This window comes from Chlorocebus sabaeus, unplaced genomic scaffold (genome assembly GCF_047675955.1).
Source record: "Chlorocebus sabaeus isolate Y175 unplaced genomic scaffold, mChlSab1.0.hap1 unalloc_scaffold_152, whole genome shotgun sequence".
Classification (NCBI taxonomy): Eukaryota; Metazoa; Chordata; class Mammalia; order Primates; family Cercopithecidae; genus Chlorocebus; species Chlorocebus sabaeus.
Genome location: NW_027327324.1, coordinates 654,786 through 682,782, shown reverse-complemented (window position 1 = coordinate 682,782; position 27,997 = coordinate 654,786). Strand labels below are relative to the sequence as shown.

At 46.0% G+C, this 27,997-nt stretch overlaps 1 protein-coding gene across 1 annotated transcript in view; it reads left to right on the top strand.

Annotated features, from left to right (window-relative positions):
- The first annotated feature begins 773 nt into the window (after nucleotides 1-773).
- Nucleotides 774-27,997, top strand: part of LOC140711103 (uncharacterized) — a 66,511-nt gene continuing 39,287 nt past the window's right edge. Inside the window, exons 1-4 of the mRNA XM_073014023.1 lie at nucleotides 774-855; nucleotides 3,308-3,433; nucleotides 5,280-5,360; nucleotides 5,624-6,607. Coding sequence (XP_072870124.1) covers nucleotides 774-855; nucleotides 3,308-3,433; nucleotides 5,280-5,360; nucleotides 5,624-6,607 — 1,273 coding nt within the window. The remainder of the gene's footprint in view (nucleotides 856-3,307; nucleotides 3,434-5,279; nucleotides 5,361-5,623; nucleotides 6,608-27,997) is intronic.

The following is a 27,997-nucleotide window of genomic DNA, read 5'->3' as shown; positions in this document are numbered from 1 at the left end:
GTTCAAGTGATCCTCCTGCCTCCACCTCCCAAGTACCTGGGACTACAGATGTGCCATCGCTCCAGGCAATTTTTTTTTTTTGAATTTTTGTAGAGACGAGGTCTCCCTGTGTTGCCCAGGCTAGTCTCAAACATGTGACCTCAAGCAATCATTCCGCCTTGGCCTCTAAAGTGCTGGGGTTATAGGTGTGAGTCACTGTACCCGGCCAAGAAACCAACTCCACCTGTTTTCTATATAAAGTTTAGCATCTAGATACGAAGCAAAATAAGTTTTAAAGATCAAGGAGTCTGAAGGGAAGCTGCTGGGAGGGGAATGGGCTCAAGGCAGCGTTTTCTGGTCTACAGTTTTGCTTATTCTTGGACTTTCCAAAGTCCTGAAAGAAGAAGAAGGAAAGTGAGAAGAGAGGAAGAGGCAGGAGGAAAGGAGGAGTGCTGCGCCTCTGCGGTTGCAGATTAGCCCAAGGCAGCTCAGTGGCTGGGAAGGAAGGGAGGAAACCCCCAAGGCCGAAGGTGGAGTCAGAGTCCTGGGTCCAGCAGAGACTGGAGGGGAGGAGGGTGCCAGGAGCCAAAGACCTTCCTGCTAGCACTGCAACCTCTTAAACTGCTTAGGCTTTTATCTAAATTTGATATGTCCACATTTTGTAGACCTCCAAACCAAGTCACTCAGGGTAACCCAGACAGGAAGAGGAGGATGTTAGGAGAAGGTGCCCCACCTGATGATGCCCTTCTGGCTTTTATCCATTCCTGGGAATGACTCTTTCTCCAACTCGAGGGATGCCCCTATGGGAGAATACAGTGGCGTGGACCAGCAGTGGAGAATTCCAAGTCCAAAAAACGATTGGCATTTTCAAGGAAAGTAAGAAATCATCCTGCATATATGAAATATTGGGAAAAAGGTTGTTACTAATAATTCTCAAGCGACCACTCTGGTGAGACTAGGTTTCTCTGGGGATGTGTGGAGCAGGGTGTATGTACCGAGTGAGCACATCCCACCCTTCAGACTCCTTCAGCTCCTGTCTACTGTAGCAGTCAGAGGGCAACTCCTGTCCTCATCTCCTCTGAGCGACCCACTCACTCATTCACTCACTCATTCATTCACTCATTAACTCATTCACTCACTCACTCATTCACTCATTCACTCCTTCACTCGCTCACTCACTCATTCACTCACCCTTTTACTCACTTGCTCATTCATTTACTCATGCACTCACTCATTCACTGACCCATTCACTCACTCACTCACTCATTCACTCACCCATTCACTCACTCATTCATTCCCTCATTCACTCACTCAGTCATTCACTAACTCACCCTTTCACTCACTCATCCATTCACTCATTCACTCACTCATTCACGCACTTATTCACTCACTCACTCATTTCCTCATTCATTCACTCAATCATTCACTCACTCAAATCATTCACTCATTCACTTACTCATTCACCTCTTCACTCATTCATTCACTCATCCTTTACTCACACACTCACTCATTTATTGACTCATTCACTCACTCACTCGTTCATTCACTCACTCACTTCTTCACTTCCTCATTCACTTGTTCACTCACTGACTCATTCACTCACTCTTTCCCTCACCCATTCACTCACTCACCCACTCATCTGTTCACTCACTCATTCACCCACTCACCCATTCACTAAGTCACTCATTCATTCACTCACTCACTCATTCATTCACTCACTCACTCATTCATTCACTCACTCACTCATCACTCATTTATTCCCTCGGTCACTCACTCATTCACTCACTTATTCACTTGCTTATTCACTCACTCATTCACTAAGACACTCATTCATTCACTTACTCACTTATTCACTCACCCATTCACTCACTCACTCATTCACTCATTGACTCCCTTGGCAATTCATTCACTCACTCACGGTCACTCATTCAGTCATTTACCCACTCACTCACTCATTTCTCCTTCCCTCATCCACTCACTCACTCATTCACTGACTGACTCACTCACTCACCCATTCACTCATTTACTCACTCATTTACTCCTTCACTCACTCACTCACTCCCTCTTTCATTCATTCATTCAGCAGCACCCATGACAGGTTCACTCTGTCCTGGGCTCTGCTGTTGCCCTGGGACTGCAGCAGGGAATAGTCAAAGATCTCTGAATCCACGGCATTCAGGGTTCAGCCAGGGGACCTTTCGAGAAGCCCAGCAGATAGGTGAAACGCCCCATGTGTGACACTGACAAGGATGTTTTAAGAGCAGCAGGGAGAGAACAGGAGTGTGCATGGAGCCCAAAATTTCTAAGAGGGTGATCTGGGGAGGCCTCAACATGCAGGAGACCTTGCAGGACAGACCTGTGGAAAGTGGGCAGAGTCGGTAGGGAGAGGAGGGCCTGGTTTGAGGAAAAAGCAGACTGGGTCTGAGGTTGTCGGGTGCCTGCATGGGCCTCTGGGCAGCACCAGGATCTGAAGGGACCAGAGGACAGGCCAGTGTGGCTTGTGTGGTGTCTGTGACACCGAGTCAGCAGAGAAGATGCCTGAATTACATCCTGATAGGTGCACCCTGACTTTGAAGCTGAGGACACCCGAGACATGGAGGTGGGGTGGAGGTTGGGGCAGAGCAGGGGATGAGGAGGGAGCCTGTTCCGGTCCAGGTCAAAGGTGGTGGCCTGGCCCCAGTGGCTCCAGATGCAATGAAGAGCCAATAGGGACTTTCCTGAGGGACTTAGATGCCAGGGTGGAGGAGCACTGCAAGGCTTCAGCCTGAGCCCGTGGGAGGATGGAGTCACCAGGAGCTGAGGTGAGGAAGACTGAGCGGTGGGGGGTTGTGTGGGGGGTGCAGAGGCCTGAGCTCAGTTTGGCCCCTGCAGATTTGAGATGCCCACTCCATGCACAGGCTGAGACAGCAGAGAAGGGGAAGAGGCTGCAGCTCAGGTAGCCCTGGAATGTGCAGCTCCACATGCTGGGGCACTGGGTCATGGTGTCCTCATGGCTGGGAGCTGCTTCCCTCCTGGGATGCCAGAACTCCTTTAGGGCACATCGGCAACTCCTGCGCTCAACACTGAGGGGAAGTGGGAAGGGCAGCTGTCCCTATGCATGTTCTCCTTCACCTTGTCCTAGGCAGGTCCCAGGCAGCACCTCCCCTCCCAAGTGGCTCCCCTTGTCCGCTGCCCCTAGTGTTCACAGCCAGACCCTAGAAGAGGGCTGGACTCAGTGGCTCACTTCTGATGAATAGAACCAGGCAAAAGAGATGGCGGTCTCTCCTGAGATTGGATTGGGAGGAGCTGAGGTTCTGTCCACTGGAACTCTCCCCCTGGCTCTTGGTAGGTGCTAGTTCTGGCAAAGCCAGTCACGCACCCAGGGCAGAGGGCAACCTGAAGCTGATGCCACAGAGAGACTGGGGCCTTCAGTCCAACAGCCTGCAAGCAACAGAATCCTGCCAGCAACACAGAAGTGAGCATGGAAGCAGCTCCTCCCCTGATGAGCCTGAGCCTTCAGAAGACACAGCAGCCCTAGGCAGACACCTGCTGCAGCCCTGGAGAGCCCCTGGGGCAGAGGGCCCAGTGAAGCCTGCCTGAACTCCTGGCCCAAGGAGTAATCATTCCTGGGGTATAAGTGTGTGCTGGTGTGGGCCTTTGGAGTAATCTGTCAAGGGACAATAAAGAACATACACACACCTCAGGTCCTACTGGGTGGAAGCTGTATGGTCAGCACGGCATGTAATATCTTCCTCTTGAATTAGAAGATTCATTGCTAAGGCCAAAGTTAAAAAAAAAAAAAAACAAAAAAACCTCTAGTTGTAGCAACATTGACATACATGACTTTCAAAAAAAAAAAAAAAAAAAAAAAAAAAAGCCATAGCTATTCTTTTCCATCTTTGCTGCAGGTATATATTAATATATGTTAATTCCCTGACTGACTGAGCAATGGGCCAAACTCATAAGAACAGATGTGTGAGGACCGTCAGTGACCACCATGACCCCAGTCCCAGCCCTTATACACAGACAGACTTTTGAACATAATCCATAACCTTGGGGGTCTTGACACTCTAAATTTTATTGTTTTTCATTAACTATTTCTATTCCCTAAACAATACCTGTTCATCGCAGAGAAAAATGGCATTGCCTATACTAAGCAAAAGAAAGGAAATAAAATGCTCAGAAACATTTACATATGTATGCAGACTCACACACACACACACACACACGCACGCATGCACAGGCTCGCACTGTGTCTAGGCCTGCCTTTTCACTTATTTGTATGTCCTGAACATATTTCCATGTCAGTAGACACATATCTTTGTAGTGGTAACAGCAACTAAATATTATTGCAGCGCATATTTTTACCATCATTTATTTAACTCATCATATTTGAACTGTTAGGTTATATCTATCATTTTCTGTATTACAGACAATTTGATGACAAATGACCAATCCCCTAATGTTCAATATAAAAATATCAATTGCATAAGGAGATAACGGGTATTTGGCTAAAATAAAATTCAGTGTGGCCCACCTTCTCCACATGTAACATGTTCTAAAAAGGCATGAATAATTATATTAGCCCTTCTATTCTCCAGCACAGATCCTGAGCCCAGCTGTGGGTACAGGTGCTTAGAGCCTCAGTCTGCTCTTCTGCCCACCAGAAGGCAAAGGCCACTCAACTGCCACCTTAAGACAGCCAGGATTCTCCTCTCCCTTTTATTTAATAGAATAATGCTCAGGTTCACTGCATGAGAGCAGTGCTCTCTGACTTTGCATTCATCAGGACAACCTAGGTGGTTTGTTTAAAAATACACATTTCCTGGCTGAGTTCCCAGAAACTGGACTTCAGTGGTTTAATGGGGGTGTGCATAGGACAGGTGATTCAGAGGACCACAAGGGGTTAGGAATTTCGCTGTTAATTCTGGCCAAGGGAGCGATTAGACTATCCAGCACTATCTGCAGCATATTTTTTTTTTCCTCTTTTGCAATGAATATTTGATGCTCAGCGGGATGAGGCCCAGGATGAGGCACACATCCAAGAAAAATCCATGCCTCTCCATCTTTTCCCCAGGATTGCCCTTTGGTGAGACTCTCCTTTGCGATTGCTTCACTTTCCCGGGTTCATAGAACAAACCTCTTCTTAGTCTCTTTTGTTGTTTCCTATCTGTTCAACAAACACCCACTGCGCAGGACCATCCTCCGGAAAGCCCTCGAGTGGGGCCGTTTGGGAGCCCTTCTTCGTGGGGTGAGCACTGAAGGAACCGGGATCCCATAAACCCGTGCTTTTGTGGGGGCTGCTCCCTCTCCCATCGCAGGTAACTGGCACCAGGCTGTTAAGCTGTGGATGGGCAACTGGCACAGTGCTTTGGATGTGCGTATTTCAGCACGTGGAGTTGGTCAGTGAAGTCAGCCGAGGTCAGCACAGTGTACGTAGGGAGGAAGGGTCGTCCCGCCTCCGTGCCAGGTCAGTCCCGTTGCGCCTCCTCCTGTCCCACTCTGACTTTCGCGCGCCCAGGCGTCTCTGAGGGTAGCGCCCCGACACTCTCCCCCACCCCATGGATTCTTCTCCCCACGGGACGGGCTGGGGACCCAGGAGCGCCACAGACCCCGTGGACCCGGGAAATCGCAGCTTTGTCATAGCTAAGCTCGCCGCGCTCAGCTTTTCCCACCACCTGGAGGATCCACTCTCCGGGCGTCCTTCCCGACCTCAGGCTGCAGAGAAAACTTGGGGGCGGGGATCGAGGAAGCCTCGCGCAGAGGCTCCTAGCGCAGGCCCAGGAGGAATCCTGCAGCCAACAAGAAGCTGTGCGCACGGCCGGGCTCGGTGCTGACAACAGCTGGATCTACCGGGCCTGCCGCGAGCCTCCGCGTCCAGGTGGGGTCTCCGCGCCCCAATTCCACCCCGCCCCGCCATCGGCGCTCCCCGCAAGTGCGGGGTTTCCACCGGCCCCTGCGTTCGCGCCCACTCACGGTCTCCCTTGCCCCCCCACCCGGAGATGCTCCCGGCGTTCTATTCCGCCCTGCCTTGGCCCGCCCAGCGAACGATGTGACCCCGCCCCCCTGCGGTCTCCCCTCTCCCGGTCGCTGCCCCTGCCCCCACCTGTGGCGCTCCGGGCATCTCTAAAGGCCCCAACCAGAGTCTTCCAACCCACCCGCGAGGCTAGCGCACCAGCAACGCGGCCCCACCCGCAGGGACCCCCGCCCACTTGTGGTGCTACCCCCGCCTCCGCGACTTCACCCACCGCTGGCGCGGCAGCCACCTACGACGACCCCCGCGTAGGTCCTCCTGCCCACACCCGCCCCCGGCCAGCCCCTGCCTCTTTCTCTGCCCCTTTCCCTGCCCCTGCCCCTAGCCGCGCCCCCACCCCTGCAGCCCCTCCTGTGCGCTTGGGCCCCGCCCGTCAAGGCCCTTTGGCGCTAGGGCCGGGCGGGGGCGCGGGCGGGGCAGCGTTTCCGAGTCGGGCGCGCCCCCGCAGCGTCTCCATTTCCTGCTGCGCACGCGGACTAGCTGCTGCCCTCGGCCTCCTCGCCTTGGACGCGGACGACTCCCGGGCCCCCAAGGGCTCCTTGCGGAAGTTCCTGGAGCACCTCTCCGGGTCTGGCAAGGCCATCGGCGTGCTGACCAGCGGGGGACATGCTCAAGGTGCGCGCCCCGCTCCGGGCGGCGAGGGAGGGACGGACGGAGAAGGAGAGAAGAGGGAGAAGGGGAGAACAGGGCGAAGGGGATGGGGGAATGGGGCAGAAGAGGGGGAAGCGATGGGAGGACCCGGGGAAATGTGGGGAAGCGATGGGAAGAACTGGGGAGAACAGCGGCGAAGCGATGGGAAGAACTGGGGAGAAGCCCGTGCCCGGGAGCGGCAGGGGTACCTGCGGGGCGGCGGGAGCCGGCAAGGCAACCCCGGGGTCCTTGCCGGGTGGGGCGGAGGAGGAAGGGACATGGCGGTAGGAACCTCCATCCGGAAAATAGTGAGCTTTCCACCCTCTCCGGTTTATGTTTTAAATTGAGCCTGGTAGAGGGGGTCGCCTGGAGCACCTTCCGGGGTCGTTCTGCCTCTGAGCTGTAGGATGGGGCCGGGCTTCCCCTCCGAATCCTGGGTACAGCGCGATCACTTCTTAAGTTGCCCCCGCCCCCCAACTCCGCCCCACGCCACCCCCCAGCATGTCGAGGAAGAAACGGCCGGATGCCTGTGGGCCTCCTGTCGCCTCGGGCCCCGCGCGGCGTGGGCAGGGTCCCGGCTGCTGCAAAGCAGGAAATGGCCGGGGTGCTCTGGGTTCCCGCCTAGCGTCTCCGAGGCGGTCCGGCAGCCCCTCGCGTTTCCGCTGGAAGATTTTAAAAAAGGGTTTCCTGCGCTCGCATGTGCTGTCGCCTTCCGGCTCGTAACAAAACCGAAAACTAAAATGGGTCCCAGGCCCTCCCCGCCAGCCTCCGCGGACGGGAAGGACCAGGAAGCGGGGACTCTGGGACGTCAGCGGCGCCGCAGCGCGGGCTCTGGGCTTCCCCTGTCCTGTAATGTGGAAAGGGCTCTCCAGTGGGGGCCGAGCCTGGGCCCACGACGCGGGCGCGCCGGGAGGACATTTAACATTGAAGAGCGGGAGGTGGTGGAGACTCGCTCCCCAGGCCCCGGGTGCACGTAAGGGCACCGGTGCCCGGGTTCAGGAGGGTGAGGCCTTCTTGGCCAGGTAGCCTTGTTAAATCTATCTGAAAATCACAGATAACTAAGTATCAAGTCGTCACAGATCATTTTAGTATCCTGAATGAGATGGCTACGGAAAACATGAAAACATCGTTACTGGTTACCTGCATGATGCATCCAAAACATTGTTGCCTGCACAGTGGCAGCACTGATATTTGTGGGCTTTTGAACGTGTGGACTGGAGTGTTAAGAGCCCTTCAGAGTTATGACAGTAGTTTGATTTGAATGTTCTTTTCTTGGCGAATAAGTGCTGTACATTGAATTTACCCAGGAAACTAGGAAGGTGAACCCACACGAAGGACACAGGCCTGTGGGCTGCTCCAGGCACCCTTAGGGCGTTGCAGGGCCTGAGCCATGCGCTTCCTGCTCAGCCTCCTGAGAGCCCTGACGGCGTCTCTGTTCTGCCTCACACTGGACCCGCTAGTTTCATATTCTTGTTATGGTTCCGAGGCTACAAGCGGTTGGATTCTGTGAGACACTCTCTGTCTTCCTCCTCTGGCTGCTTTCAAATGGGTCGTCTTTTTTTATAACTGATTTTTTAAGCAGTGATTGCTGGGGTGAGTTGTAGTGCTGTCCTGAACTGGGTTTTGATGCTGTGCACATCAGCTGAGTCACCAGCCCAGGGCCCTGTCAGTCCCATTATTAAGCTCATTTCTTGCTCTTCTCATTGTTACTCAGACGCCTTAAAAAAAAAGCAAACTCCTGCTTGCCGTCACTGGCTGAGTTTGGCAAATGGGTGTTTACCCTGGAAAGAGGGGCATTTTGTCCTCTGGAACGTCTAAGGCGCCCTTTGGTGAGGTGGTCTGTTTCTGACCACTCTATCCTGTGGGTGTCCTTCCTGCTTCCACCTTCCCTTTCCGAACGCCTCCGCCTCGAGGGCTTTAATTTTCCTTCTGTGTGTGTGCCACGCAGAGGTTATGACTGTTGTGCCAGTGCCCTGTTTTTTCTTTCTTTCTTTCTTTCTTTCTTTCTTTCTTTCTTTCTTTCTTTCTTTCTTTCTTTTTTTTTTTTTTTTTTTTTTTGCTGAGGGCCCAAAACTTGCTGCATCTCAAAAGAAGCAATTGCATCCATTTGTTCGCGATGAGCATAAACTGCTCTTTAAGGGAGACTAATTGGTAAACCCGGCTGCTGTGGGTAGAAAGACAGAGGTGGCCGCGGAAGGAGGGCTCTGCCTCTTGGAAGCCTGCACAACCGTCCTGCTTTCTTTCTTCAATATCCGCGGGGGGGGGGGGGGGTTAATTTTAATAAGCCCTGGAAACCAACAAAGCAGGAAAGTGCTAAGACATTGAGGTGTGAGATTTAAAATTACAACCAGCAGCCTCTCATTCTTCCTTCACTGAGGAAGGAAGGAACCAGTTGCCTCTTCGTTTTGGGGCTGCAGGATATGTTTGGCAGCGACAGTGGCCCTTTGTGCTGTGTGACTCATGAATTGAGATAGTTCTTTACTAAGTGTTTTGTGCAGTAGGTATGAAAATGGGGAAAGAGGGAGCACTGTCCAGGGTGGAGAGGCGTGGAGAGACGCTGTGATACATAGCGAGTCCTTTTCTTCTGGGCTCCTGGTTTTCAATCTTTTTCTTTTTTTTTTCTAACAGCTTGAAAGATGGTTTTTGTGTCTTAATTAAAAGATTGAAGACTGTAGGTCAGACCCAAACTAATTCCATTGGCATCAAAGAGAAGGATTCTTTACATATTTATCTATAGGCATAATTGAGTTTTTTATTTTTTGCTGAATTATCTGGTTAGTCAAATCATACATTAGAGAAGTAATATTAAAAATTAAAAATTAAAAAATGTATCTGTAAACATATCCCCCTTCCATTCCAGTCTTTGTCTCTGTGTAATTTTAGAACCTTGGGCCATGATGTACACAGAGTTTATATTCTTTTAATATCTTGCTACTTCATTGTTTTCATGTTTAATCTTTGGATTGATGTATCACAGGTTACTTGACCGTTTCTTACAGGTGTTTGGTTTAGTTTTTTTTTTCTTCCCTTAACACTAATGTAAATTTGCGTGTTTGGATGGCAGTTTTAGCAGAATTTAAGGCAGAGTCTCAGTTAGGGTGATGGATCGATTTATAGTCCCTAGTTTGAGGAGGGAGGTGGCAATATGCCCTTTCTTCTAAAATTGATATGTTAAATCACAATGGACGTTTACTTGATTTTGAGCCTTTGGGACTCCTCTGGGGTTCACTGTTATTGCAAGGTCAGGGCTGGGGATCTTCTGCTGGAGAGGCCCCCAGCGTGCCCAGCGCAGGGTCCTGAGTGTGTTGCTGCAGGACAGAAGCTCTGGGCTTTGCCCTGCAGCGGCCGTTGCTCTGGGAAGAGCTGGCTGCTCCAGGAATGAGGCCTATGCTCTGAAGTTCACAGTCAGCAGACCAGCAAAGGTCAGCACAGATGACCTTATATGAATCATTCATTTAACAAGCATTCATGGAATACACATTCCATGCAGTTGGAACTTAGAGTGGAAGGCCATCAGTTCACTGTTGTCTCAGCAGAACTTTGTCCCTGGGTCCCTGTTGAACTTAGAGTGGAAGGCCATCTGCTCACTGTTGTCTGAGCAGAGCTTGGTACCTGGGTCCCTGTTGAACTTAGAGTGGAAGGCCATCAACTCACTGTTGTCTGAGCAGAGCTTGGTCCCTGGGTCCCTGTTGAACTTAGAGTGGAAGGCCATCAGCTCACTGTTGTCTGAGCAGAGCTTGGTCTCTGGCTCCCTGTTGTAGCCTCCGCTCCTAGGAGGTGCACGGTGAGTGTTGGGGGACCCTCCACAGGCACAATTGCTGAACAAGGACCCCTCCCAAGGGTGTCAGCCCTAGGCCCTGAGCTCTGAAGAGGAGGAAGGCATTCCTGGGGCCGACTTCCCTTCTGGATACTGAGCTCTGCACAGAGAGAAACTCTTCCACACTCACTGCAGTGAAGTTCATACTTTAGAGACTGGGGCCTGCATTCCCCAGAATTTCCATGGCCACAGGTGGTGGCTGCACCATGCGACTGGTGTCTATGTTCCCTGGAATTTCTGTGGCCATAGATGGTAGCTGTACCATGTGACTGAGGTCTGCATTCCCTGGAATTTCCATGACTGCAGGTGGTGGCTGCACCATGCGACTGGAGTCTGTGTTCCCCAGGATTTCTGTGACCACAGGTGGTATCTGCACCATGCGACTGGAGTCTGTGTTCCCCAGGATTTCTGTGACCACAGGTGGTAGCTGTACCATGTGACTGAGGGTCTGCGTTCCCCTGAATTTCCGTGGCCATAGGTGGTGGCTGTACCACGGGAATGAAGGTCTCTGTTCCCTGGAATTTCCATGGCCATAGGTGGTGGCGGTACCATGCGACTGGGGTCTGCGTTCTCCAGAATTTCTGTGGCTGCAGGCTGTGGCTGCACCATGCAACTGGGGTATGCATTCCTCGGAATTTCCGTGGCCATATGTGGTGGCTGTACCATGTGACTGAGGGTCTGCATTCCTTGGAATTTCCATGGCCATAGATAGTGGCTGTACCATGTGTCTGAGGGTCTGCGTTCTCTGGAATTTCTGTGGCTGCAGATAGTGGCTGTACCATGTGACTGAGGGTCTGCATTCCTGGAATTTCTGTGTTCGCACATGGTGGCTGTACCATGCAACTGGGGTCTACATTCCCTGGAATTTCCTTGGCCACAGGCGGTGGCTGCACCATGCATCAGGTCCTCTGTCTCAGGAGTTGGTGCCATTGTCTCTGTTACTCCCTTGCCTGACACAGAGAGGCAGTTCCTAACTTTATCACTCCCAGGAAACACACAGGCATCTGTTTTGGATCCTTGTTTTATTTCCCCATCACCTTTCTCATCAAAGGGAAGTTCACATCCCTCTAAAGCTGAAAATGGTGTGGGGCCCCCTGGTGGTCTTTCCAAGGCATTATCAGCAGGTAAATTAGATCATGCGGGCCAGTGTACCTGAAATGAAAACAGAAAGGTAAGTCGAGTCACTAAGCTTTGGTAGGAGATTCAGGGTCTTTGTTAGTGGCAGAATCATCCGAAGTAAGTTGTTTGTTCACTGCAGATCTAGATGGTTGGCTGTGTCAGGATTAAACTTAGCCAGTGTCGACAGAGTGTCGCTTAATCCTCACGGAAGCGTGTCAAGTACATTGAAGAATAGCTGCCAAGTCTGCTATTGTCGGGAGAGAGGCAGGTACGTCTCTCGCTTAGCCCAGTGCTGCAGGAGGCCGGGCTCACGTCAGGCTGTGCGTGTGAGCGGGTTGGATTTTTAGCACGCTGGTACGGTAAAGCACAAACATCTATTTTTAACTTGTGGGTGACCTTCTTCTGTGCTGCTTGAGTCTCTGTGGGCCTTTCTCTGTTTCCTTCCTGAGGAGTCTGTGCCAGGGTCCCAAGCATTCTCTGGGCTGCACCTCCGCGCCTGCCCAGTGAGGAGCCTCCTTCTGGTGGCTGTGGGACTGGGCTGGGCCCACACTGTCAGCATCGTCTGGGGTAAGCAAGCCCGTCCTTCCACACCTTGGTGTCCCCAGCTGTTGAACAGGGCTAATCAACTGACAGTCAGGATTAATGGGGATCAGATGCCCTCATCTCATAGCCCTGCTTGGTAAATAGCCACTTCCACTCTGTCCTCCAATGTGCTACTCTAGACTTTTTCTTTACCTCCATTTAGCCAGGTGATTCGAGGTGACAGTGACTATCAAGAGGGATGTACAGAGGAAACCAGTGGAAGAGAGCTCGAGGAGCAGACATGGGCACAGGGAGCACAGTGCGGGGAGCATGGATGCAGGGAGCATAGGCATGGGGAGCACAGATAGGTGTAGGGAGCATGGGCATGGAGAGGACGGGTGCAGGGAGAACGGGTGTGGGGAGCACGGATGCCCGGTGCACAGGTGTGGGGAGCACGGGCGTGTGACGCATGGGTGCGGGGAGCACGGGCGCTGGGAGCACAGGGCATGGAGAGCATGTGTGTACTTGCTCTGCTCTGACAGATGCTGCCGAGCATGTACTCTGTGCTCAGATGGGTCAGAGCCTCAGTGCCTCTTTAAAAAAAAAAAAAAATTCTTTTTTTAAAGATAGGACTTCTGTCTTCCTGGTGGCCCCTTTTAGTTGATACTCTTTTAAGCCTGCTTTTCCAGAGAAAAGCTAGGAAGGATGGCCTATATAGGTTCCAGTCTGGGCATATCTGGAAGAATGGGTCTTTTTTAGGTTTGAGTCTGGAGTACCTGGGGACATCTTTGAACCTCCACTCAGAGTCCCAGAACCACGTGTAGAGGCTCCCCAAATGTCTGCTGGGACTTTCCCCTCTGCTCGGGGATGATGAAGAGCAGAACCTCATCCTGCCACGACCTCTGGGGTCCTCCTTCCTGGAGGGCAGTGCCTTGGTGACCAGCGTGTGTAGGAGTCTGAGCTGGCACCTTCGGGCTATGCTGTGCAGTGGGGGCTCATGCCATGGGGCATTCTTGTGTTCCGCACTGGGACTGGTGACGTTGGGCATCCTCGTGCACTGTGGACCACATGGGGTGCACATGAGCCAGACAGCTCCCGGAATTCGGAGCCTGGCTCTGTCTCAGGCCACCTACTTGTCTGTGGCACTTCTGAGGGATTGTGGGGGCCGTATGAGTCTGTGTCCCCACCCTCACTGGCTGGACACCTGTGCCAGGCTGGAGCTTTATGTTTCACCATCCCCTGTTCCGAGTTGTGTGAATATTTATTTTCATTTCCTACTCTCATGAGCTTTCCTTTTTAAAAAAAAAAAAAAAAAAAAATCGGAGACAGACTTTGAAGTCTCCTGGCCCCACCTTTCGTGGACCTAATGGTATTGCAGAAATTATGACTTCAATTATGTATAATAACTGGGGCTACTTTAAAAGTCATGTAAAGGAACAAGGTGGAGTAGCCATTTCAAGCTGTACATCATGCTGGATTCTTAAGTGAACATTATCAGGTTTTCAACACATTTTCTCTTTTTATTTACTTTGGAGAATATAATGGATGCTCAGAAGCTGTTGGAATTTAGTAAGAGGAAGTTATCCTTAAGAAGCTATTTAAGCAAGGGGACAGTTGGAGTAAACGTAAATTATGAACACACACCTATTCCAAACCAGAGAAATAAAAGCATCAACTGTACTGGGGTTGAAACTTGGGTGTTAGTGTGTCTTTCCTGCCCACAGTGACTGTGGCAGTGCTGTGGGCAGGAAATTCTGGAAAGAAGACTTGGTGCCAGTGGTAATTTTTGTGACGATTCATTTGCTTTCAGCTCAAGTGACTATAGTCTTACTTGCAAATGACTAGGTCTCCACCAATGGAACACAACACTGACATAGGACAAATGAGAAATGACCCTTGGGTTTTTAACAATTATTATTTTTAATGGAAACATTATAGTACATATCCATGCGATACAGTGTAATATTTCAATACATGTTTTTCGTGTGTAATTAGCAACTCAGGGTAATTAGCATGTCCATCATCTCAAACATTTGTCATTTCTTAATGCTGGGAATATTTAAAATCCTCTCTTCTAGCTGCTTGAAAATATACAATAAATTGTAAACTATAGTCACCCTACAAGGCTATAGCACACTAACCCTTATTTTTACTATCTAGATGTAATTTTGTATCCATTAGCCAACCTCTCCCTTTCTGCCTTCCCGCCGCCCTTTCCTGTCTCTAGAAGCCACTGTTCTACCTTCAGAGGGTAGAATATCGTTTTCCACATAGAGATCTTTAACCTTCTTGGTTAGATTTCTTCTGAGGTATTTTTATTTTTATTTTATATTTTTGTAGTTAAATGGGATTGCTTTCTTGATTTCTTTTTTCACTGGCTCATTGTTGGTCTATAGAAATGTTACTGATTTTTCTATGTTGATTTTGTATTCTGTAACTTTATTGAATTTATCAGTTCAAAGAGATTTTTGCTGGAGTCTTTTTTTTTTTTTTTTTTAGTATATAAGAACACATTGTCTGAAAACAGACAATTAGAGTGCCTTTTTTCCACTTTGGGTGCCCTTGATTTCTTTCTCTTGCCTGACTGCTCTTGAGTAGGACGTTCAGTGCTGTGTTGAATAGGGGTGGCACAAGTGGGTGTCCTTGTCTTTTACAGATCTCAGATAAAAAGCTCTTAGTGTTTCCCCATTCCCCATTATGTTAGCTGTGGGTTTGTCACATATGGCCTTTATTGTGTTGAGGTATGTTTCCTTCAGTGCCTCGTTTGTTGAGACTTTCTATCATGAAGCAGCGTTGAATTTTATCAAATGCTTTTTCTGTATCTATCAAAATGATATTATGGTTTTTGTCCTTAATTCTGTTGATGTGATGTAGCATGATTATTGATTTGTGTTTGTTGAGCAATCCTTGCATCCTGGGATAAATCCCACTTGATCATGGTGTATAATCTTTTTGATTTGCTGTTGGATTCAGTTTGTTAGTATTTTGTTGAGGATTTTTGCATCTGTGTTCATCAGGGATATTGACCTATAGTTTTCTCTTTTTATTGTGTCCTTGTCTTATTTTGGTATCAGGGTAATGCTGGTCTTGAAGAATGAACTTGGCAGAATTCCCTCCTCTTCAATACTTTTGGAATAGTTTGAGAAGAATTGAAATAAAAATGTGTAGAATTCAGCTGCAAAGTCACCTAGTTCTGGGGTTTTCTTTGTTGGGAGACTTTTTATTATTACTTAGTCATACATGTTACTCATTACTGGTCTCTTCAGGATTTCCGTTTCTTCTTGGTTCCATCTTGGTAGGTTGTACGTGTCCGGGAATTTATCCATTTCTTCTAGATTTTCCAATCTGTTGACATACAGTTGTTCAAAATAGTCTGTTTTCTTCATTTTTATATTTGTTAGTTTCAAGTTTATTTAGTTCCTCTTTGATCTTTGTTATTTCTTTTCTTCTACCACTTTTGATTTTGATTTGTTCTTGTTCTTCTAGCTCATTGCAGTTCGTTGTTAGGTTGTTTATTTTAAATCTGTTTTTTAAATGTAGGAGTTCATTGTTATAAACTTTCCTCTTAATACTGCTTTCGCTGGATACCATAAACTTTGATATGTTGTGTCTCTGTTTTCATTTATTTCAAGAAATTTTTAAATTTCCTTCTTCATTTCTTCATTGACCCATTGGCTATTCAAGGGCATATTGTTTAATTTCTATGTATTTATACAGTTTTGAAAGTTCTCCTTGTTGTTGATTTTTTTTAAAAATTAAACTTTTTCTTCTAGGGTACATGTGCACAATGTGCAGGTTTATTACGTATGTATTCACGTGCCAAGTTGGTATGCTGCACCCATTAACTCATCATTTACATTAGGTATATCTCCTAATGCTATCCCTCCCTCCTCCCGCCTCCTCCCTCCCCACAACAGGCCCCGGTGTGTGATGTTTCCTTTCCTGTGTCCAAGTGATCTCACTGTTCATTTCCCACCGATGAGTGAGAACTTGCGGTGTTTAGTTTTCTGTCCTTGCGATAGTTTGCTGAGAATGATGGTTTCCAGCTGCATCCATGTCCCTACAAAGGACATGAACTCATCCTTTTTTATGGCTGCATAGTATACCATGGTGTATATGTGCCACATTTTCTTAATACAGTCTGTCATTGATGGACATTTGGGTTAGTTCCAAGTCTTTGCTGTTGTGAATAGTGCTGCAATAAACATACGTGTGCATGTGTCTTTATAGCAGCATGATTTAGAATCCTTTGGGTATATCCCCAGTATTGGGATGGCTGAGTCAAATGGTATTTCTAGTACTAGATCCTTGAGGAATGACCACACTGTCTTCCACAATGGTTGAACTAGTTTACAGTCCCACCAACAGTGTAAAAGTGTTCCTATTTCTCCACATCCTCTCCAGCACTTGTTGTTTCCTGACTTTTTAATGATCGCCATTCTAACTGGTGTGAGATGGTATCTCATTGTGGTTTTGATTTGCATTTCTCTGATGGCGAGTGATTATTGAAGCAGGACTAGCCGCAGACAAAACATGATGGAAGGCTACATGCATCAGCTAACAGAACAAAACGTTTTACAGTGCTTTCTCAAACAATGTCTGGAATTTACAGATAACACTAGTAGTTTTGGTCAGGGGTTAATATTTTTATTATTATTTTAACCACCAGGGCCAGGTGGTGGTGCCAAGGTCGTCTAGCTATTTGTCTTACTTCTGTTTCCTTCCAACTTTTTGTTTTCTCCCCCTTCTCCTGTCTTATAAACTAGGGAAAAGGGGAGACGGGGAAAAGCTGGGAAAGACAACAGGAGAAGTGGTGGTCTCATTCTATATTATGAGCATTTTTTCATGTCTCTATTGGCTGCATAAATGTCTTCTTTTGAGAAGTGTCTGTTCCTTGTTCTTGATTTATAGCTTTATTCGTAGAGTCTGAGAATATCCTAGATGTTATTTCAATTTTAGAAAAAATGTATTGAGAATTCTTTTGTAGCCTAGCATGTGGTGGATTCTAGAGAATGTTCCATGTGCTGAGGAGAAGAATGTGCATTTTGTATCTGTTGGATGAAATGTTCTGTAAATGTCTGTTAGGTTCATTTGGTCTACACTGGACTTTAAACTTGATGTTTTGTTGTTATTTTTTGTCGAGATGACCTCCAGTGCTGACAGTGGGATTTTGAAGCTCCTACTATTGTTGTGTTGGTGTCTCCCTGTCTCTCTCTGTCTCTCTCTCTATATATATATATACACACACACATATATATGTGTGTGTGTATATATATATGTATGTATATATAAATTTATTTGAGACAGAGTTTTGCTGTTGTTGCCTAGGCTGGAGTGCTGAGGTGCAATCTCAACTTATTGCAAACTCCACCTCCTAAGTTCAAGTGATTCTCCTGCCTCAGCCTCCCAAGTAGCTGGGATTACAGGCATATGCCACCATGCTGGGCTAATTTTTTGTATTAGTAGAGACAGGGTTTCATCATGTTGGCCAGGCTGGTCTTAAACTCCTGACCTCAGGTGATCCACCTGCCTCCACATCCCCCCCAAAATGCTGGGATTATAGGCGTGAGGCACCACGCCCGACCTCTCTCTCTATTTAGATCTACTAATATTTGCTTTATATATCTGAGTGCTGTGTTGTTGGGTGCACATATACTCGTAATGGTTATGTCCTTTTGCTATTTTGATCTCTTTATTATATAATTATCTTTTTTTCTCCTTTTTACAGTTTTTGACTTAAATTGTGATTGATCTGAAATAAATATGGCTACTCTTGCTCACTTTTGATTTCCATTAATGTGGAATGTGTTTTTCCATCCCTTCACATTTAGTCTATGTGTGTCTTTGCGGCTGAACTGAGTTTTTTTGTAGGCAGCATATAGTCGGTTTTTCTTGTTTTAAATCCATTCAGCCCGTCTGTATCTTTTAATTGGGAATCTTGGGATTATTTTGCTATTGATATCACAGTCCAGACATTAAGATTTTCTCACTTAAGTTGCTTGTACACAAATTAATATGAAGAGGAAGTAAGAGTTTTTCTGTTGTCCTTTTGAAGAGAGTGATGGATTATTATTTTGACTTCATGCAAGTGAGGGACTCACCATGCCTGTTGGGATTTTAGAATTTCTTTCCTGTTATTAGGAACAGCAATGATCTGTAATGGGTTCCTGGAATCATCCAGTGATGGTCTGAATATCTTAAAAGTTTCCTTTCCTGTCTCATTTTCTATTTCTCCCCTAGTAGCCATGCAGCCGGGGCAGGACATGGCCTTACATTTCCTTGGTTTCTTGATGATTTCTTAGGTTTAGTGTTTGTCACAGTTAGGATTCTGGATAAAATCAGCCCTTCTGGGAAGTGTGTAAGTCAAACAAGGACTTTCTGGTGGCGTTATACAGGTTTCCCATGCCCCATGAGTACAGGAATAGCTCCCTGGGGAAGGAGAATGGGCACATGATGGCAGGGAGCCATTCTTGGATGGTCCCATCGTTCTGCAGGAATTGTCATGCAGGAAGAAGAAGCACGTGGCGACTGAGCTGGTAGTGATTCTGCTGATAGTTTTGATCGTTATGATTTGCTCCTGAAAGGTGATGTGGGATGAACTGCAATATTTAGAATGCTGACATTCCTTGAAACAAAGATATAGAAAAAGGCTTATAATTGCATGATGCCTTGTAGTTTTCAGCTGCTCTCATGTGGATCCTTTTTCGTCCTTCCGAAATGCTTTCTCAGGAGAGAGCGTTGTTCTTCATGTATAGATGAGGAGCCTGGGTTTCAAATGGTTAGGAATTCAGCGCACGCATTGGAATCTTTAGTTTCCTGGAACATTTTCTGTTCAAGTATAGACCACATGGCCTCTAAAGGCTGGCTCATTCTTAACACCGCAATTGGGGATCCAGCCTCACATCTGGAGTGGGTGGCAGGAACTCCACAGCCATCCTGGGTGCTCTGGGGTGGGGTGGCTGAGCTGTGGCAGCCCCTCCCAGCTGAGCAGCAAGGCTGGGGAAAGCTCATTCCATTCCCCTTGGTTCTAACCAGGTAGAGGCTTACACTGCACATTTCCTTAGCTGGGAACCTTTAGAACTTTACATTTAAATCTAATCTGTGATCCAGGGGGTAGACACATGGGTATTCACTGTACAATTCCTACATTTTTTGTATATTTAAAATTTTTTTTTGTATGTGTCATGGACGACAAAAGAAATGAGACCCCTTTGAGTTAGCTTTTCTGTATAGCATCTTCTAGAATCAGGAGGCTGGACAGGGTTTAGTTTCATCAGAAATCTGAATCTTTCTGGTCAAGAGACGGCACTATTAAGTTCTTGGTTGTGTGGTTTCTGGGAAAGAAATATTCTAAATGAGTTCCAGGAATCACCTCTGTGGGATTTCTACAGGAAAAATGACCACTCTTGAAGCTTCGCTGTCACTAACAAGAATAATGGTGACGGTTTCTAAGCTGTCTCCAGCCAATCTTTAGTTCTTTTATGCAGAGTGCTTTTATTCCAAGTGAAGTGCCCTTCTGTTTAATAGTGACCTCCAGTTATTACAGGGATTGCAGCTGCATTTGATGGACGTGAACCTGCTCATCTCTTGCTCCCCAGCTTCGCCTCTGGGGTGCATGGCAGGAGCTCCACAGCCATCCTGAGTGCTCTGGGGGTGGGAAGTCTCTAGGGGGAGTGGACAGTGCATGGCCGGGACTTTCCCGTCCGACGTTCCACACTGGTGTGTGGGCGTCTCTGCCCTGTTTCCTCCGTCCATGCATCTGTGGCCTGTTTTCTCCGTGTGTGCCTCTGTGGCACGTTTCCTCCGTCCATGCGTCTGTGGTGTTTCTTCCGTCCGTGCGTCAGTGGCGTTTCTTTCGTCCCTGCGTCTGTGGCACTTTTCCTCCCTCCGTGCGTCTGTGGCTTTTCTTCCCTCCGTGCGTCTGTGGTGTTTCCTCCGTCCGTGCGTCTGTGGTGTTTTCTCCGTCTGTGGATCTGTGGCGTTTCCTCTGTGAGTCTGTGGCCTGTTTTCTCCGTCCACGCGGAAGGCCGTCGCTTCTCTCTAGTCACCACTTACTGATCGCTCCCTGTGTGCTGAGCCTGTGTCAGGCATGTGGCGTGTGTCACCTGTGTGGCAGGGTTTTGCGTGACACACAGGGACACACGCTTGGGGAGCTGCAGTGATGGGGTCATAGCCACGCAGCTCAGCCCTCGGTCTGAGGGTCTTGGTGCCCACCCAGCTCTTCCCGAAGCAGCCTCGGGGCAGATCCCAGCTCTGCTTTCTCTCCTCGAGGTACCTCATGAAGTAAACTAAGCAAATCGAAAGTAGGAAACAGTTGTGAAATGAGGCCTTGTTTCAGGTGTGTGTGGTCATTTCTCTTTACATGTTTACTTCACATACCCCAAATGATATACTTTCCAGCTGGTATAACAATTAATTACCAGCCATTACTGGTACAAAATTCCATGAAGGATATTTGAGGAGGGCATAGTCTCAAAAACATGCTTGATTTTCACAGTTGTGATTTGCATGATAAAGCTGTCAGGACTGTGACTTTGTTATATTATTTTTATTTTTAGACCCTTGGGAGGAAGTTATTTAGTGATTACTTATAATTGTGAAAATAATGTAATGATTACAGAATCTCATTAGAATAAATATTATATTTTCTGTTCCTTATGTCAATGAAATCATCTTAATCCAGGCCGATGTTGGCAGGAATTGTCACGTTTAAAATGGGTAAGATATTTATGTGATGTGACGACCTCCCGTATTGTCTCTGGAACATATCAGAACTTTCATCTCAATTCTCACTTGTTGACACCCTACCCTGTTTTGTAATTATTCTTGTTTGCATCAGAATTTTGAATCCACGTACCTGAGATGATACTTACGTATGCATGTACGCATGCAGGTGTGTGCATGTGTGTATGCGTGTGTATGTGCGTGTCCACGTGTCCATGTGCACGTGCATATGCATGTATGTGTGTGCATGTGTACGTGTGTATATGAGTGTACGTGTCTGTGCATATGCGTATGTATGCATGTATGTGCGTATGTGTGCATGCATGTGTGCTCATGCACACACGTGTACATGTGCATGCACGTGTGCACGTGCATACACGTGTATGTATGTGTGTATGTGTATGCACATATGTAAACGTGTGTGTACATGTATAGGTACGTGTATGCATGTGTATGCATCTGTGTGCGCACAGATATACCTTTTCCTTTCATACAGGCTGTTTTGAGTATTGCTGTTAGGCAGTGACAACTTTCTGTTTCCTCAGTCAGAAAATGGGTAGCTCATCATTAATAAAGATGAGCATTCAACATCAAGAATAACTAAATACAAATGAAATTGTCATATTAAATAAATAAATTGCAAAACAAAGGCAATGTTCTGTACTATGTGTTCACATTGAACTTTCTTATAAAAATTGGTGTGAATGTTTCCCACTTATTGGAAATCACATGACTAGTTTAAGCCAAAATGTGGAATATTAATTAATTCTGTCTTCAGATCACTTTTGCATATTTATGATTGATCTGTTCTGCTGTTCTGGAAGCTCTGAAAACCACTCTGTCTTACTCTAGCTGGTGCCACGGTTGTGAGAATTCAGGGAAACAAGGTGTTTGCCAGTTTAAGTATTTTAGATCTCAAACTGCCTCTTTTCTGCATCATAAACCAGTCTTAAAGAAAGACATAGTGTGACTTGTAGTGGATTATATCAATTTTATTTTCTGTGGCTGAATCATCACTCTACATTGTGAATTAATGTTATTTTTCAGATCGTCTTCATAACACAGGGAGGTTCTCTAGTGTTGAGTGCAGGTTCAGTGAAAGTACTAACACTGTTACTACGGACTTAAACAGACTTGTTTTCTGAGGTGATAACCTTGGAGTCAGGCATTCAGTGTCCGCCCATCTCTTGGTTCCGAGTTCTCGGTCCCCTCCCGCTCTCCTCCCCCTGTACCCTTACTACTGTCTTACCTTCTTTTTGACTCATAGGCCCTCGGAAGATGGTGTGTTGGGTGCAGGTGCCTGCTCTGAATCTTTGATAACTTTGGGAGAGAACTTTTTCTTTGGAGCAAGACCTCTCTCAATAAACTTTCAGTAGCCTGAGTATCATCTGTTGTGTGAACTATTTGTGGAAAATGTTCAGCATTTTTCCTTGGATTTTGACTGATCTTTCTCCACCTGCCAGTTTCTTCTCAGTTTGCCATGTCTGTACCCTCACCAACCCGTTCCAGCCCTGGTTACATGTAAAGTATTTGAAGCAGAGCTCTGCAGATGAGAGAGTGTATGTCACCCCCCGAGTTCCCTTTCTGGCCTCTGAGTGTCGGTTGTGTTTTGTTCCGAGGGACGACTCTGAGGCTCCTGGCCCCTGTTTTGGAGCACCCCACACCAAAGTGGGTGTAAAATGAAAAATGGGTTTATGCTGTATTATTGTAATTCATAGAGTAGATGATAAAAATGCTTGAATCTGAACAGCAACTGAAAATGAGGACATGGTACCAGTTTGGATGTTGGACGACTTTCTTGAAAAAAGTTTTCATCAAATTTAGAAACTGTGTGTGTGCTGTTTTCTATTTCATACTTAGAATATGTATAGTGTGTGTTGTATGAATGTGTTGTATGAGTGTGTTGTGTTGTATGTGAGTTGCATGGGTTGTATGTGTTGTATGTGCATATTGTGTTGAGTTGCACTTATTGTATGTTTGAGTGTTGTGTGTTGTATGAGTGTGTTGTGCGTATATTTGTGAGTTGCATGCTTTGTATGTTGTATGAGTGTTGTGTGTTGTATGTGTGTATGTGTATGTCGTATATGAGTTGCATGTATTGTGTGTGATGTATGAGTGTTGTGTGTTGTATGAGTGTGTTGTACATGTGTTTATGGGTTGCATGTGTTGTGAGTGAATTGTACATGTATTTGTGTTGAGTTGCGTGTGTTGTGTGTATGTTGTATGTGTTATATGTTGTATGAGTGTGTTGTACGTGCATGCTGTGTTGTGCGTGAGTTGCATATGTTGTATGTGTTGTATGAGTGTATTGTATGTATATGTTGTGTTGTGAGTTGCATGTATTGTGTGTACGTTGTATGAGTGTTGTGTTGTATGAATGTGTTGTACGTGAATGTTGTGTTGAGTTGCGTGTGTTGTGTGTGTTGTACGTGCATGTTGTGTTGAACGTGAGTTGCATGTGTTGTACGTGAGCTGTATGAGTGTGTTGTATGTGTATGTTGTGAGTTGCGTGTATTGTATGTATGTTGTATGAGTGTTGTGTGTGCATGTTGTGTTGTGAGTTATGTGTGTTGTGTGTTGTATGAGTGTTGTGTGTTGTATGAGTGTTGGAGTCCGCGTGTTTCCTAAACAAAAGAATGTACACACAAGACAACACAGGACAAGAATACATGGCTTCCGCGCTCAGAGCCTCCGCCTCACTTTATTTATACTCCATAAACCCCACGTCAGCAGAAAGAACACAATGCAAAACAAACTTTCTTTACCCAGATGTAACCTTCTGCTTAGTTCCTTGTCTCTATGCTCTTCCTTATTTGTCCGCCTTCTTGGCGCCTACGGGAGTTCATTAAAAGTTCAATTGGAGATACTGTCCTTGAGCCCTATCTATTCTTAGCATACTGTTTTCAAGGGCCCCTGCATTTCCCCCTTTTTGTTTTGCCTCAATCCTAAAACGGTAGCCCATATTTGTCCTGTGTTTTCCTTTGTTTTTGGAGGCGACGGAGGGAGCATCAGATCACCAAGAGAAGCAGACCCAATCCGAGCGCCCAAAGCAATATACTTCCAGAGATTGTAGAAATCCATGTTTTCATCTGGATCCATGGGTTAAAGGCAGCAAGGCGTTGACCCAGCTCCTGCAGGGTTGCGGTTCCAGACAACGCATGTAATTGTTGTCAAAATGCTTCAGAATGTTTTGAGTGAGCTCTTGGATGTCCAAACTAATATTTTTATGGCCTACTAATAATTTTCGGATTTTGGTCCAATTTTGAGAGATATTAAAAGGCACAGGCGTTACACAAAATTGAGTGGAGTTCCAATCACATTGTAATGTTATCCGAGTACTGAGGACAGTGAGCTGATCTCCAAGCCATGTCAATGCTTGCTCCATGTTGTCCAATCTTTCAGCAAGTTGAGAATCAAAGTTTCGTTGTTAAAGCCATAACCGGTGAGATTGCTCGTGCCATTGCTGCACAAATTCAGCATTTTGTATGCTTTGATGTAGAGCGAGCCCTGCTACAGCCGCAGTGGAGGCGATGGCGACAAGGTTCATCACCGAGGCAATTATAATGGCGGGTTCGCTGGAGAGAAGTCCAAATATAAGTCTCAAGAGGTGATGCCCCCCATGGTCGCGTAAGGTTAACAGGTAGCCAAATTTCCTTACAAGCTCTGAGGATATAAATATCCCCAGTAAAGTTGTGCCACCAGGAATGATTGAGGCAAGACAAAAATGTACACGTATCTGTATAATTAACAATCCCCGTATCATTATCCCATGTCAAATTCCCCGCTAATAATAGGTAGGGCTTATGGACACAAGCAATAATATATCGGGAGGTATTCCGATATAACTGAATATGAAAGGACTTATTCGGGTTAGAAAGATTAAGGGACATATTTCCCACAAAAGTGCTAATGGCATCGCCTGCAGCTAACAACTTCCAAAGATGACTCTGTACTTGTAAAGAGTGTCTAAGATGAGGCATAGGTGGCGACAGGCCTCCTTCATGCCATACCAAGGTTTCATTACCATTAGCGGCAATACTTTTATTTACCCAGTGCCATTTCAAAGGTATGTGACTAAATTTTGTTTGAAAATCACCGTGCACACTCCAATCAGTTATTTGCATCCCATTGTATTCTAATAAAATCCGGGGTTTTGTTCCCCGACATTGTTGCCACTCCAGCACCTCAATATTAGGGGAAACCTCTGGGATAGGACAAAAAGGTAAAGAACTAGGAATAGTCTCATTACTATATACAGTATGATTATACTGAAAACTTCTAGTTACAATAATAACAATATTAGCAACCACATGACTATGATTATAGCGAACAGCCCAGGCTTCATGCGATTTTTGGAGACAATGAGGACTATTTCCTATGCATATTGGAAGTCCTTCCACTCCAAATTGGTATGTGCTGTTTATGATTCCCGTTTCTCATTCTATGTTGTCCTTGTCCATATAGGGGGATGGCATCCAAGTAGTGTCATTGGTGAAAATCTTAATTTCCACCTCCCCCGGGCGATTCCCTGATACAAGGGTGGAAAGGGAATATAAGTCCAATACTAATACAAAGCCTCACTAAGGGAAATAAGTCCCCCACCGAGGCACATCCAACAAAGGAAGAAATGCATGCTGAATCCAGTTTTCTTTTCAACAGGGTTTCAATCGTCTTGTAGGAAACCACTCAGGTCCGCTCCCTGTAAGGACAAGAGCATAGCCCCGTCCCTGTTTTAGAACTTGCCCTTGAACATACCTACCTTCTTCATTAGGATACCAAACCCTTAAATTGTCAGCGGGGACTATCACCGAGGGAGGTGAGGAAAGATGGGTTACGGCAGCGGAGTCTTGCAATTGTCTCCATTGATTCAAAAAACTTAAGGTAAAAAGAACCTTCAGAATCTGGTTTCTGGGGGACTCATTTCTCCCTTTTTGTTTTTGCAGTTGAGTTTTTAAGGTTAAATTTGCGCACTCAATGATGGCTTGACCTTGACTATTGCCCGGGATACCGGTGATATGTTGAATATTGTATTGCTGTAAGAAAACTTGTAATTTATGAGAGACATAGGCAGGGGCATTATCAGGTTTAAGTATAAGAGGAATGCCCATGATGGCAAAACAAGCTAAGAGATGTGTAATAACAGAATCAGCTTTCTCAGATGGCAACGGAGTGGCCCATTGAAAATGAGAAAAGGTATCAATGGTATGATGAACATACTTTAATCGTCCAAAAAAAGGGACATGTGTGACATCCATTTGCCAAATCTGATTAACTTGAGTATCTCGTGGATTAACCCCAGGATGGAAGGATGGAATGCTCAAAGGAGCACAGGAAGGACAAGCTCGAATAAGAGAACGAGCTTGTTTATGAGTTAAATGAAACCGTCGTTGAAGGCCAGAACTGTTAGTGTGAGGTAGAGCATGTTTTTGTTCTGCAGCCTGCAGGTGGCCAATTAAAAGCGAATCAATCTGAGTATTACCATGAAGTAATGGTCTAGGAAGTTGAGAATGAGAACGAAGATGAGTGATGAATAAAGGAGCTCGACGTTGGCTCAAAGTAGAGGATAACAAAGAAAAGAGTTTTTGAAGAGAAGAAGTAGCACAAAGAGGTAAAGTGGCCTGAGAAATGTAAGAAGTAACATAAACGGCGTATTGAGAATCACTAACAATGTGACAACTAGTAGTAGGAAAATCAAGTAAGACCATGAGAATAGCAAACAATTCTCCCTGTTGCACCGAGGGATAAGGATAAACTGTAACTCGAGATTGACGAACACTCCAATATCCAGCCGTACCATTGCTACTAGCATCAGTAAAAAAATTAGGACCTTGAACAGGAAATACAGAAATTGGTGAGAAAAGCAACACAGAATGTTGCCTAAAAAATGAAAAGATCGGAGACTTAGGATATTGGGTAGAAAATTGTCCAACAAATGAAGCGCAAGCAACTTGCCAAGAATCAGAAGTTGCAAGAAGATAAGTAATTTGACTATGAGTGAATTGAGAGATAATTAAGGAAGGATCTCCTCCCCAAAGTTGTCGACAGCCATGCCGTCCTTTGATGATCAGTTCAGCTAAACGGTTGATATAAGTAGTCAAGCATTTAGATGTTTTATTTGACAAAAAGACCCATTCTAGCGGCCGATTAGTTTGATGAATCATTCCTGTGGGAGAATGTAAAGTATGAAATAAACAAAAGGAAAGGGGAACGTCGGGAAGGATATAATGTAAATGGGCCTTTTGAAGTTGCTCTTCTACAAGCTGGAGTTCCTGTAAAGCCAAAGGAGTTAAATGACGTGAGCTGTCCAAGTGACTGTCTCCTTCTAGAATAGAAAAAAGATGTTGTAACTGATATGTTGGTATTCCTAAAACAGGACGCATCCAATTAATGTCTCTTAAAAGCTTTTGAAAGTCATCTAATGTTTTCAAATGATCACGTGGAATGTGAATTTTTGGGGGTCGAATATTTCGTGCTCCCAAGGTATAACCTAAATATTGAATAGGAAAATCCACTTGAATTTTTTCTGGGGCAATATTAAGTGAGTAGAAAGAAAGCCGAGTTTGTAATGATGCAAAAGCATCTTTCTGCTTTTCTCTGGTGGGTGCAGCAAGAAGAATGTCATCCATATAATGATATAAAAGAACAGAAGGATGACGCTTTCGAACAGTATCCAAGGCCTGATGGACAAATTCTTGACACAAGGTAGGGCTGTTTAACATACCTTGAGGTAAAACTTTTCATTGATATCGAGAAAGTGGCTGAGAATTATTAAAAACAGGGACAAAGAAGGCAAAATGCTCACAATCCTTTTGATCCAAAGGAATAGAAAAAAAAAATCCTTTAAATCAATAACCATGAGCTTTGTGGGATAAGGGCAGGATTAGGAAGACCAGGCTGTAAACTTTCCCTAGGTTGAATGTAAACATTTATAGTTTTAAGATTAGTTAATAAACGCCATTTTTTACTTTTTTCTTTTTTTTCTTTCTTTTTTTTTTTTTTAACATGACAAAGACAAGGGAATTCCATGCAGAAGTACTTGGCTTTATATGTCCCTCGGCCATTTGTTTTTTGACTTATTCTTTTAAAGGCCTAAGTGTTTTGTTTTTTGTTTTTTGTTTTTTGTGGTTTTTTTGTTTTTTTTTTTTAGATAATGGCCACTGTTTCACCTAAACAGGAGCGGTAGCTTTCCACTT